The sequence below is a fragment of the Gracilinanus agilis genome, chromosome 4 (assembly GCF_016433145.1).
Source record: "Gracilinanus agilis isolate LMUSP501 chromosome 4, AgileGrace, whole genome shotgun sequence".
NCBI lineage: Eukaryota > Metazoa > Chordata > Mammalia > Didelphimorphia > Didelphidae > Gracilinanus > Gracilinanus agilis.
In genome coordinates, this window is record NC_058133.1 from 341,894,331 (window position 1) to 341,908,695 (window position 14,365).

General features: G+C 34.4%; 1 protein-coding gene across 1 annotated transcript in view; it reads left to right on the forward strand.

Moving 5' to 3' along the window:
* Window positions 1-7,739, forward strand: part of MANEA (mannosidase endo-alpha) — a 57,799-nt gene extending 50,060 nt beyond the window's left edge. The window contains exons 3-4 of the mRNA XM_044676541.1: window positions 6,313-6,389; window positions 7,091-7,739. Coding sequence (XP_044532476.1) covers window positions 6,313-6,389; window positions 7,091-7,727 — 714 coding nt within the window. The 3' untranslated portion in view covers window positions 7,728-7,739. The remainder of the gene's footprint in view (window positions 1-6,312; window positions 6,390-7,090) is intronic.
* The last annotated feature ends 6,626 nt before the right edge of the window (window positions 7,740-14,365 follow it).

A 14,365-nucleotide genomic window follows, 5' to 3' on the forward strand; every position in this document is an offset into this window, starting at 1 on the left:
TGAGGCTTTACAGCCATAGACACTAGAGATTCACAACTGTGCAATGGTTCTCCTGAGACTGTAAATCAGGAAGTAAGGTTGCAGGATTTCAAACTATACGGCATTTTAAGGTAATATTCTCATTACCTAACAAAGTTACCTTGTACCTACCAAGTCTCTGATCAGAAAATTCCTGTGGTCTATGTCTTAGCAACAGTGCTTCAACTTCATGTGGGCTCATTATGGTTAATGGGCATTCCAAGACTAAATTAGCAGATTTAGTTACCAATAAAGCTGTGACAGCTATGCCTCTAAGACATGGTATTCCAGAAGCTACTGGGTCCAGCTGGGCTGAATAATAAGCAACCGGATGCTGAACAGGTCCCAAAGATTGAGTTAAAGCACCTGAAGCTACCCCTCTCAGTTCGTGTACATACAAAGTAAATGGCTTTTTGTAATCTGGAATACCTAGAGCAGGGGCAGTCAGGATAGCCCGTTTTAATTTTGTCAGAGCAATAAGGGGCTTGGTGATTTCCCCATAGCAATGGATCCACTGCATACAAAACCCAGTTGCTCCAAGAATTTCCCTAAACTTTCTTAGTGGAGGGTGCACATAATATTTGAATATCTTTCAGTGCACTTGGGGGAAATGGAGTGGGCACCAGCAGTTAAAATGAACCCTAAATATTCCACTGTAGGGAGACACCACTGAACCTTTGCCTTATATATTTTTTGACCTCTTTTATGTAGCTTTTAAAGTAGATCTTTGCTATCTTCTTGGCATGCTGTGGCATTTGGTGAGGCCAAGAGCAAATCATCCATTAAATTTATCAAACGGCTTTCCTTAAGCTTAATACTTACCAAATCTTTGCTTAAAATCTGTAAAAACAAGGTGGAACTTTCCACAAACCCCTGTGGTAACTGACACCATGTCCACTGATAACCTTTCTAGGTGAAGGCAAGTATATGCCTTGAATTCTCATGAATAGGGATTGAGAAGAAAGCTGAACAGAGGTCTACCACAGTAAAATATTTTGCTGTGCTTGGAATAGAGGACATAATTGTGATTGGGCTGGGAACCACAGGATGTCTCTTAATGACATGATTATTTACAGCCCTTAAATCTTGTACAAATCTATATATATATTTTCCATCTTGGCCTAATTTTGGCTTTTTAACAGGTACAATAGGTGTATTTATTCAGATTTGCATGGAATTATTATTCCTTGCTCAATTAATGAATCTATCACTGGGGTAATTCCCCCAACTACCTCTTTCAATAGGGGATACTCAGGAATGGAAGGAGGTGGCCCATCTTTTGTCCTAATTTGAACAGGAACCGCTAAGTAGGCTGACATCTGAAGACGATGTGGCCCAAAGAGACTCGGGTATATCAGCTGGGATTTCAAAGGTGGAAGGCTCCTTCATCTTTTGACTGTCTGAAAGAAGTATAGGGAGTAAAGTTAAGGATTCCTTAGGCAATTCTAGAGACATAGAGCTGTCTGGAGAGGAAGTTATTATTGCCCTAAGCTTGCATAAAAGATCTCTTCCTAGCAAATTTATAGGAGAGTTAGTCATTAGGAGGAAAGAATGTTCTACTGATAGGGGTCCCACAGACACCATTTGAGGGGAAAGATTTGGTACCTTTAGGGTTGGCCCTGATACCCCACTACATTTAGAGATCCAATAGAATTGCATTCAGAATCAGGTTTACTCATTAATACTGATTTGGATGCTCCAGTGTATTAGAGGCAATCATAATATGTGTTTCCAACTTTCAGGTTTACATGAGATTCATCATTATGGGGGCTGGGGGTGGATAGGGATAATTGGCATTAATCATCAGGGTCTGGGAAATCAAAGGTTTCATTCTTTGATTCCAGGGCCCTTACACCTTCCCCTCCACCCCCACACATTGCACCTTCATAAATATCCTTGGGTATTCCTCTGGCATCTCCCACACTGAGGGGGATTTTCACCCTGAGTATAGATAGTGTGGAATGAGCTCCACTTTGGATATATTGTTGTTGGATATTTTGTTCTGTATTATTGTTTGTCACATTTGGAGTATTATTTCTGTAATTGTTATTATTTCTAAACTTGTTATTATTCCTATTTGCCTGATTCCACTTCTTGCAGAACATCAATACGTGACCACTTTTTCCACAGAAGTAATACATTAATGATTGATTTGTGGATTTCTGCAAAGGGGTTATGGCCACTCCATGATTTTCTTTTTTTTTTTAATTTCCTCCTTTAAAAGTTTTATTTCTTTCGTTAAGTCCTCCACTAAGTTACTGTTCTCTTCATGGCCCTTAAACACATATACTGCTACCCTCCTCAATTCCTCAAGATCCATAAAGTCACAATTCTGGCAGCTAGTCTTAAAGTAGTCTCTAACCACTTTACAACAATTTTTAACGAATTTGTCTAACATCCCTTTCTCTGGAGAAGTCCAAGTCTTTATATCTACCTCCCAGCTCAAAAAGTATCCATAACTGGGAGCAGTTTTTGTCTAATGTTTTCAAATTTTGCCCATGTGTCAGGCCTATCAGAGCAAGCTCTCATTCATTGCTGTAAGTAATGCGTCTCTGGCCTGGCATAGTTTTAACTCAAATTCCATTTTGAGTCTTTGCATGGCCTATGAGCTGCTCTCCTTTCTTGGGCCTCATTAGCAAGAGAGATGATTTTATCTTTCTCTCTGTCAAGAAAGCTTAGAGTAAATTGTTCAAATCTTGTCAAACGAAATCATGTTTTACAGATAGTTTCAATCTTTTTAATTATTACGGTAGGATCATCTTCAAAGGAAGGAGTATTTTGCTCGATTCTCTCTCAATATCTGGGGGGTGAAGGGTATATAGCAGTGATTCCCAAAGTGGGCGCTACGGCCCCCTGGTGGGTGCTGCTGCAATCCAGGTGGGGCGGTGATGGCCACAGGCACATTTATCTTTCCTATTAATTGCTATTAAAATTTAAAAAAATTTAATTTCCAGGGGTGCTAAGTAATATTTTTTCTGGAAAGGGGGTGGTAATCAAAGTAACCTTGTATTGATTTTTCTTGAGGTGAAAATATGCTATGAATAAGAGCCCTTCCAGGAATAGTACAAACCTGATCACAAGAAGAAAGGGCTAGAGCCAGGGCTACACAAAATTTATAACTCCCTACATTAGCACGTAACATGAGAAGAAGAGTGGGGTGCTGTGAATTGTAGTTTTAGGCTACAAAATTTTAACTACAGACAAAAAATTTATTAAGTGCTTACTATATGCCAAGAAGTATGCTAAACACTTGGGTTACAACTACAAGAAAAAAGACAGCTCTTTCAAGGAGCTTACAATCTAATTAGAGAAGACAGCTAACTAAAAGAAAGGAAGGAGGAATGAGAGGTACCTAAGGATATGATTTTGAAATCTGTAAAATCAAAAAGCATAGCCAACGGGGGAATGGAAGTTGGTGAGCCAAGGCCCCTCCTCAAATTGAAGTCCTAAGAGGTACTTGCCAATAAGAGAACAGGGCTGCTATAACTGAAAGATATTCCAGGACAAGATAGCTGATGAGGCTTGGTGTTAAGTCCAAAAAATCAGAAGTATTTTTGTAGGGGGGGCACTGTTATCTGTTTGCATGATAGCAAAAAATTAAAAAGATCTACTTCCTATAACAGATGTGCTTATTTCTTTCAACATATTATACTTAATATAGACCTTCAATAACACATTGAATTAATATAATGCTGATGTATAATCACAATTTGTGAAAATCAATAAGGAAGTTATAACATTGTATTTCTAGAATAATTCTTTTTGTTTTCAAAATTTATTTTTCCTTCTCTTGTATTAAATCTTCAAAAGACCAAAGAAATCAGCTAGTTGTTTATCCTCACTGAAGAACCTAAACCTCAGAGAAGTGAAGGACTATGCCAGAAATCACAGAATGAATCAACAGAACTAGACTTAGAGGCCATATATCCAGATTTCCAAGCTCATTACTCTTTCCACTACCTGATTTATTAATCTAAAGTTTCTTAAGGTATCTGGAATGAGAGATCTGTAGATATCTAAGAAAATATTTTCTACTTATGTGCCACTATTTAAGTTCCATTTATCTCACAAGAACCTGTGAGGTAGGTAGAGCTGATTTATCAGTCTCATGTTACTGATGAGGAGATGTAATCTCTGATTAAGCTTGGCAGTACCAAAAGGAGGAACTAGAACCCTAGATACCTCATGTCAAATCAGCTACTCTTCCCACTGTATCTGACTCCTTCCTACCTTCCTAGTTTTCTTCCACCTCCTTTACCCTTTCTCAAACACAATATTTCATGTCCTGATTCCAGATATTTTCAGTGGCTATCTTCTGTGCTTGAAATTCTCTCCCTCTTCATCTTTGCCTTCTAGCTTCCCTAATATCCTGTAAGTTGCAGATAAAATCGCTCTTTCAGGAAGCCTTACATGATTCAGTCTTTTAAAAAACAATTAAAAAAAAAAACCCTTTACCTTTCTGTCTTAGAATCAATTCTGAGGCACAAGAATGGCAATAGTGAGGCAGTTGTGGTTAAATGTCTTGCCCAGGGTCACACAGCTAAGGAGTTTCTGAGGTCATGCCCTCTGGACTCTAGACCTGGCACTCTACTTGCCTGATTCACTCTCAATAGTGTTAATGCCTTTCCTCTGTTGATTACCTCTAATTTGTCCTATATATGTCTTTCTTGTACATAGCCATTTGCATGTTGTCTCCTTAGACTCGTCTCCTTAGACTCGTCTCCTTGAGAATGGCAACTGTCCTTTTATCCTTCTTTCTATTCCTTGACACATAGTAAGAACTTAATAAATGATTTTTTTTTATCATTCATTCTACCTTAATGCTTGCTTCTCACGATATGTCGAAAATGTGGGGAATTTTGAGGTCCTCCACTTTAAAAACCACACTATTTCAATAGTTTGATTCTTTCTGGCATCTTCAGGGATGATGTAAAAGAGAATCCTGTTTATGTTGAGTTTGGACTATTACTTCTGAGGTCTCTTGCAAATCATAGATTCTCTGAAATAAAGCCACTATAAGTGAAATTGCCTTTGCTTTTTTTGACTACAATAAACATCAACATCCATAGAAAATATTGAATTACTTCTAATGAAAATTCATGTTTTTTTCAAAATGTATGGAAATATGCCCTTGTCAAATATAATCTCTTTCAATTAGATTAAAGTTAAAAAAATATATAGATACTGGAGAAGTTAATCAGACCTTGGTACAGATGGACAAAAAACAATTCTTTCCTTTATAATTTATAATGAAATTTTATTTTATAAACTATAGTATAATGTTATTTTCATTAAATGCTGTCCAACTTTAAAATTGCTTCTGTGATAACTAGTAGCACTGACAAATGTAAAATACTGTTTACTTTAATTGGGCAATTGAAAACAAAAGAGTTTTAGATCAGAATGATCTGAAGTTTATAGGATACATTTTTCATAGAGCCTGAGGCCTAAAATTCAAAACAGTGAAATACAGTGTATTAGATTATCTTAAGTGTTTTTATTGCTAGTGATGTATCTGTAAAATTTGAAATGAAAGTGAACATCTTTAAATTCTGCATTAAAAGAAATCTACTTTTATGGCTTGATTTCCCTTCAGAAAAATATCACATAAAGCACCTATCTATATCATTACTCTGCATTGTTAGACAGAAATGGAATATGAAAAGCTATCATCAGCTATAATCTGTTTTTATTTGCAGTTAAATGGGCAAGCTTTGTTTAATTAAATGATCTGGGATCCTCTATATAGAACAAGTCCTTTATTTTCAGTTTCTTTTTCCTACTATATTACTTACAATACCCTCAGGTTATTGAAAACTACCTTGCAGATTTTTTCTTTATACAATATAGGCATTTAAGATGTATGCATTATCAGTGATTATGGAACTAAGAAAATATCTCTACAGTACTCTTATACCTCACTTTTTACAACTGATAGTTTAATCATGGAATTTAAGCAGAAGTTTTAGGTACACAAACTGTTTACATAGGTCTTGTTTTGTTTTCAGTGCAGTAGAGGACCTTTCTGTGAAAAGGTATTGTGGTTTCAAAGCAGAGCAAATTTCCCCCATAAAGATCAAGGTTTTTTGTATCAGCAGATGATATAAGCAAGTTACTCTAGTGCTAATTTAATGCTGTAATTAGTTTATATGATTAATGCTATATTTGACATTCATGTTCAATAAACATCATTGAAAACTATGACTAAAATATCAGTTAATTTATTCATGGTATGGGATAGACTTTATAGAAAATTTCTATTTCCTCCCACTAATATTCTAATTCTTTTTTCAGGTCACTTTCCACATTGAACCATATAAGAATCGAGATGATCATAGTATGCACAAAAATATCAAGTATATTATAGACAAGTGAGTTTCTTAAATGATTATTGTTATTATTTGCTCTTTTACTTTCTCTCACAAGAAGATAATATTTAAAGTTGTTTCACAGTCTAGCTTTTTAACAAAGTGAGCAAAATTATGTTACTGTTTGAGTGACTTTTCATATAATTTGTGAACCATCTCACAAAAGACAAAGTGAAACATTTCAGAAGGACCTAAACATTCATTTACAGTATGCTTGCAAAAAAGTAGTATCTGTCTTTATAATTTAACTTATAATAAATTCTTTAGATTTCTTTCAGAAGAAAATGTATCACAACAATGCAGGGTACAAATTAAATGATTTATACTACACTAATTTAAAATAACTCCAAGAAGAGGGAAAAGGAAATTTTTATTTCTCCTTAAAGGGTAAGAACTATAATGGATATATTATGCTGTATTAAGGACCTAATCAGTCCTAGAAGAGTATTTAATAATACTAATTTTTTTTCTATGTTTGCTTAGGGATTACATATTTTATTTCATCATGTTTGTTTCATGATATGTCTGAGATCTAATTTTCACTCTGTGAAAAATTCAAAATAGAGTGATGTAGCACTTCTTGACTGAAAGATGTAAACATATCTATAAAATGCCCTGGTAATCATCAGGTTGATTTTTTAAAACCCTCTGTTAGAAGTTATTTGGGATTATTTATGTAAGAATTGTATCTGTTTGTTTTCTAGATATGGAAGCCATCCTGCTTTTTACAGGTATAAGACTAAAACTGGCAGAGTCTTGCCCATGTTTTATGTGTATGATTCTTATTTCACAAAGCCAGAAATCTGGGCCAATCTGTTAACTGCCTCAGGCCCCCTGAGTATCCGTAATACTCCCTATGATGGATTGTTTATTGCTCTTCTTGTAGAAGAAAGACACAAACAGGAAATCCAGAGAAGTGGTTTTGATGGCATTTATACATACTTTGCCACAAATGGCTTTTCTTATGGCTCATCACATCACAACTGGGCAGGTCTAAAAGCCTTTTGTGACAGCAACAGCTTACTGTTTATCCCAAGTGTGGGACCAGGATACATAGACATTAACATACGGCCATGGAACAACCACAACACTCGGAACCGAATCAATGGGAAGTACTTTGAAACTGCTTTCAGTGCTGCACTTCAGGTGCGACCTGATGCTATTTCTATCACTTCTTTTAATGAGTGGCATGAAGGGACTCAGATTGAAAAAGCAGTTCCCAAGAGAACTGAACGCATAGTTTACCTTGATTACCAGCCTCACAAGCCAGGTATTTATCTAGAACTTACTCGTAAATGGTCTGAAAAATACAATAAGGAAAAAGAGCAGTGGCTTGCATGAGGTGAATCCACTGACAATTTTAATATATTTAGTCCAAAGTTTAGTCACAATCACAGCAATCCAATGTATATAATTGTATTTTGTCAGATGTACAGAAGAAAGAAATCTTTATGTTCTATATGCATTATTCTTGTATTTTTATTGGACTATAAACTCTTTGTAAAATGTTAAAATAGAAGTATTATTGTTTATCTCTTGTAGGTTGTATTTTGAAAATATTGGAAAAAAGCTGTGCAAAAATCAGATTTAACTAGCCTCTTAAAGATAATTTGTAAAACACAAAATGTATAGTATTAGGATAGTTTATATCATTTAAGGCTAGAATTGAAATTCAGCATTTATGACAGTTTAAATTTTATCTGGTAACCCATTATGAAGAAAGTAATTAGCATCCAATTAGACATTACTTGCTCTTCCTGGACACAGAAACCAGTTTTGATTTGTTTGTCTGTATTAGAAATTATTGTGGTAGAAAAGCAATGCACTATAGACGAATTGCTCATATATGTGTCTCCTTCGTTTTTGAAAACTATTTCTCTCTTCCAGCTAACTTCATGCCTTTTTAAGAACTGAGGTTATTGGCTACTAGAACCAAAAGCAGGAGAAAATCTCCATAAAATACAACACACATATAATCTATGCCTTTTTTTAGGTATCTGCTATACCGTATGCTATGCAAGTCACAAATGCCTTGTCTATGTCAGAAAAGGTTTTGTTTAGGGTCTTTAATATCCTTAATTTTAGTGATGATTAGTAAAAAACCATCTACAAGTTAACGTCTAAAACATAAATATATATATATATGCAAACACACTTAAATATGTGTGTATATATGTGCATATATGAAAGATTTTTAAAACTTACTAAGTACAAAAAATTCATATTTTCCGAGAATGGGATATCTATCACATTTTATTATTCCTGTTCCTTAAGTTTGTCATTGATCAAAGTTTGTCATTGATCAAATATTAACTCTGAAGTATGAAAAAGAAGTTATTATCATTGCGTTGAATTCAGTGATGAGATTTTAAATTAGTCTGAATGTAAGATTTCTTTTTTTCACATATTTAATTCATGTAAAACTTGACTATAGCCTAAAGTCAAATATATATCTATATATACATTTTTTCAAAACTCACTAAGACACAATCTATTTTATAACCTATATACAGACTGATATGATACTGTACAAAAATACTTAAATGTACATAGGGAAAACTGAGTGGAAATTATAGGTTAATTTTATTTTGACAATTTTACTTTTGCTGAAGATTTTTTTTAATGAATGGGAACAAGAATAGTGTTAATTCTTCAATATATAGAAGTATATCTACAATTTAGTATTTCGCAATTTCACAGCACCTTTAATCTCAGAATTAAAACACTTATAGTAAATAAGAAGATCAGTGATATTAACAGTAGGTGTTTCCTATTAAGAGTAACCTATTGTCAGAAATGAAACACTCAATGTATTGAAATTCATCTGTTAACTTACCACTAAAACCAGGATGTTAAAATGCAACCTTAACTAGTACTGTAGTGATATACTTGTAACTCCAGTTGGCAAAACAGCAATTACAGTCATATATAGAATCTCATGTAGTGGAGAAGAGATGAGAATTAAATAAAACAATAAAAAGCAGATCATTCAGAGTATCAATATCTGGTCTTCGAAAAGGAGTAAGAAATACATATTCAGACATAAGAATAAACACATTATGACCCTCATTACAGCTTGACCTAGATTACTCTGGGTATGTAGAGAAAGCAGTGATGGTAGGAAGATTATTACAGATAATGGAGAATCAACTACAGTATTTTCTAGCTTAATCACTTACATGCTTCTTAGGTATATAAGGATGTATCTAGTGCCTTCAAAATACCAGAAAAATATAGACTATTGTATGAATTACATTGACCTGGTAATTGTAGCAATAATAATGATGATAGCTGACATTAATTCTAATTCTTTATAGTTTTCAAGAATCTTTACATATCTTACTCATTTTATTCTCATGATAGTCGTGTGAAGTAGTGTTATCACCATTTTATAGATCAGAAACAGATATATTTTTCTCTGTCCAGGTCTAACACTATTTTTACTATACTACTATGCCTCTCAATTAACCAGAACCTTTGATTAAATGAATTCCATCTTTAAGAGGAAGAAATAAATTATTTCTTCCCAATCCCAAATTACTCTGACTTCACATTATGTATTAATTTTTTATTTAATTACTCTTAGGGGGAAGTTAGGTAACAGAGTGGATAAAGCTCTAGACCTGGAATTTATGGAACCTGGGTTCAAATTTGGCCTCTCACATTTCCTAGCTTTTTGACCCTTTGGCAAGTCACTTAACTCCAATTGCCTAGCCCTTACCACTTTTCTGTCTTAGAATTGATACTAAGACGGAAGGCAAAGGTTTTAAAATAAATAAGTTACTTTTAGGGTAACCTTTTTTTAAAAATTTTTATTTAATTGCTTTAGAATATTTTTCCATGGTTACATGATTCATGTTTTTTCCCTCTCCTCCACCCCCTAACCCCCCCCCCCTCCACCATAGCCAATGAGTAATTCCACAAGGTTTTATATATATCATTGACCAGGTAGGGAGGGTAACCTCTTTAATTCAAACTTAAATTCCCTTCTACAACTACAAGACCATGCATGTTCATATACATATATATGTATATATATATATGTGTGTGTGTGTGTGTGTGTGTGTGTGTGTGTGTGTGTGTGTGTGTGTATTCAGAGAGATACAGAATACAGACAATCCTCAATTTTTGCAGGAGTAATATTCCTAGAAAATGATGCAAAAGTCAAAAATATGAAGTTGATACATTGAAATTATAGGAAACAGAAGGTTAGATTCCTATGACCACCAAAAACTAGTCTTTCACTAGAGATGGCTGGAAATACACTTTTCTGCATACAATTCTTTATGACAAAACATTAAAAACATAATTTTCCTAAAATAGTAACCATAAAGTAAAATGGAGTCCACAAAATAAAATTGGTAACATGCAAAACATTTTTCTAACTAGTAATTTCTTAGAAATCTGTAATTTTTTGTGCAAACATCTCAATTTTTAAAAAGAAAACATTTCAGAAATAATCACTTTTGAATACATAAAATCCATAGTACTAACAGCTTTATTTTTCTGCTAAGCTAAAGCATTGACTTTGCACATAAGCTCAAAGGACTAGAAATACACTTTGAGGATATAGTTGCAACCCAAAGCCAGTGTTTAAGGAAAACATGCAACAAAGTTGCCTTTTACTAAGATAGGGTGAATAACACCAATGAAATGCCTACTAGGATACCAGCCACTACATAAATCTAAGTACTTCACACCTTTCTTTTCTTTTTTTAATACACATAGCTGTCAGCGTGTGAAAGTTAAAATGAAGTTATTGGTAAAATCACCTGAATGCTTTAAGTTTAACATTTTAAACACACCAATGCATAAATGTTGAGGATTGTGTACAACCTTGAGACAGGGCAAATTTTTGCTTACTAAAGCTGGATTAAAGAATTAATTTTTTTTTAAATTTTTAATAATCAGGGTTGAAATAAAAAGGGGTTTCAAAAGAAGCCAATTAAGTAGAACATACCATTCCATCCAGCATTCCCATTAAGAGATTTTGTCAAACTATTATCATCCTGAAATTATTAGGTATCGACTAAATCCATGCATTTAAGATATTTATAAAAGCTATTTCAGTGATGTTTTTAAAATTCTGTGCAGCCACAAAAGCACACTTGAAAATTTTATAAAGTGAAGACAGTCAGTGACAAGGGAGTGGAGTCTAACACTTCTGCTGACTATAATATTAGACAATTCTTGCTTCATTTTCTGACCTCTTTTTGCTTATCTACAAAAAGAGGGACTTTAACTATTTGATCTGGTTTCAGTTTTAAAATTCTATTTTTTTAACCCCTCTGCTTATGTGCCCTTCCTAGAAAAATATTTGCTATTGGCCTGTGTATAACACAAATATATATTCCATATTTACCCTTAACTCTTTCCCTTCCTGTTCTGTAATCTGTTGTGCCATTTCACTAAGTTTTCTGAATTACTACAGTAGCTAGAACAGGGAATTTTCATACTTTTGAAATTATGGAACATTTCTTTTTACTCCAATATTTCCATGAATATATAATTTCATTGTTGTTGGTGTGTGCTATTCCCATACAAAGCACAACCCCATTTTAAGCCTTAGAAGTTAAGTGGTCTTAAAGAGATGTTATAATTGAAAATTCCATTACCCTTTGGCCAGTCTGGTGATGATCTTCCATACCAGAAGCCCTCTCACTTTGGAAAGACTTGCACACTTTTTACTTCACTGAAATGGCCTTTATACCATGACAAAGGCATGGGAGTAAATAGGCCTTTCATGGAAGATAGAGCCTTTAAATTCATATAAAAAGAATTTATAAAACCTTGATAAAGAGGGGGGAGTTTTAATGGTAAAATAGTACAAATAGCTTGTAGTAAGTAAGGGGTAAAAAGGGGTTTTGATTGGGTGAATATTAAAAGGTTTGGTCGCCAGGGAACTGAATAATTATCAATCCCCAATTAAAGAATAATCTCAAGTCAAAATGACTTTTATGGAAGTTTATTTACAAATGAGGAGAGGAAGAGGAAATAAGGAAATAAGAGAGAGGATAATCACTACATCTTGATATGGGGCTGTAGTGATTAGGGAATTGCTTAAGGCAGTGATGGGCAAACTACAGCCTGGAACTGGCCTGCAGGGAATAGTTTGCCCATCACTGTACTAGGTAATTTGCTCCAATCCCCTAGTTTAACTCAGGCAGATCTAATTAACCCTCAGCCGAGGGAGGTTCAGCCTTGAGCCCAAGGCTGGAAAGTCAGAGGCCCAGAGGGCCAGAGAGCCCCAGAGACGAATGAAGCAAAAGCTTTAGTAACAGAGTCTCTTTTGAAAGGGAAGTTCCTTAAAAGAAGTTTAGGAAGTTTCAGTCTTTACACTCACCACATGGAATTCCAAAGGAAATATTTAAGAACAGTCTCACCAAGGTCTCAGAGACCCAGCTCTAGAGCTCCTCCAAGTCCAAGTCACGAACAAGTCGAGAGAAGCTGAACTCACTGTACTCTTTTTTAAAGGGGCTTCTTTTGCATCATTTCCTGTGCCTTCCTCTTAGTTTACATGTCCAATCACAACAGACACTTTCCTTAGTACTGCCCAGGAGGCAGTCAGTAAATTCTGATTTGTCACTCACTCTAGCACACATGGGTCACAGACTTCCCAACTTATGAGTTAAGTGGAGATGTTTTCACCTTTGGCGATTAAATCTAAAGATGGGCAGGGTAGATTTAATCTAATTATCACAGTCTCCCCGTGATCATTTGGGAGACTGTCTCCTCAATTGATCATTTGAAGCAATCGTCTTGTACCCCTAAAAATCTTCTAACTACAATAGAGAGAAGAGATAAGTAGAAGAGATAGAGAGAGAGCAAAACTAATGTTTTGCTAGGTGCATTGACAAAAAAGCCAATTAGGGAGCAATCCCCTTTGGCATAAGAGTTTACAATTCAAAATAATTGTGTTCAATCCCCTTAAGTTCAACTAGTTGCACCCCAAAGTTCATTTTGGATCATCTTGATTCAGTGTAGGTTTCTGTAGGTATCTTTCTCCAAATAGTTCATTTTCTAGATTCAAAGCAGGTTTGTTTTCCTTAAAATTTTCTCAAACAAAATTTTAAATATTGGATTTTTATAAAAATACAAGCCGCCCTAAAGAGGGTGTTGACCAACACCCAGATTAGCTCAGGATACATCATTGAGTTATGTATGAGTCAATTATCAAAAGAAAAACAAAAAACATAAAAAGAAAAACAAATAGAAGAAAAATTAAAGTTTGGGAGAAAGAAAAAAATCCAAAATCAAGATCAAAATATCAAAATTCTATGTATGTAAAATGTTCTAATTAAACAAGAGTAAATTCATAATAGGCCCTTATGTTAGGATCCAATTAAAGTAAATTCTATCCCATAAATCTGGGCAAAATTTAGTAATATTGCACTTACCCATTGGCAACCAAGACTACAGAAAGTTGCAATACCATAAGAGAGAAAAAATAGGACTAGATTTTTATTTAAAAGGGAAGTGCCATTCCCTGGTCTGATTTCACTTCATTCTCAGGGATAGGGAAGCCAGAATGATGGCCAACCTTCAGTACTTGACTGGCAGTGTTGTACATAGTGTCCCAAGTCTTAACATATGTCAAGCTTCGCAACTTCAAGTCTCACACTAAGTTCAAGTGCTTTACTATTGGCATAGAAGTTCAACAGTCCTACCTGGATTGGTTTCTTTTTTGACCTGTGTGCTCTTTTTTGGCAATATTAATGTTAAGTCTGTGTTTCTATGGCACTGCATAGATGAAGTCTGTGCTCCTTTTTTTATCCCATTTCCTAGAATCAGACATAAACATTAATCATCCATAACATCTATCAATAAATGACAGGTCTAAAGCTTTTGGGTATGCATTAATATTATAGCAAATATATTTTAAACTTATGTTACTGCAGAATCAAAAAAAGATTAATATTGATTTGGATCATTGGTTTTGTACTCTTTTCTTTTTATTCACAAATTTCTGTAATTTAAAA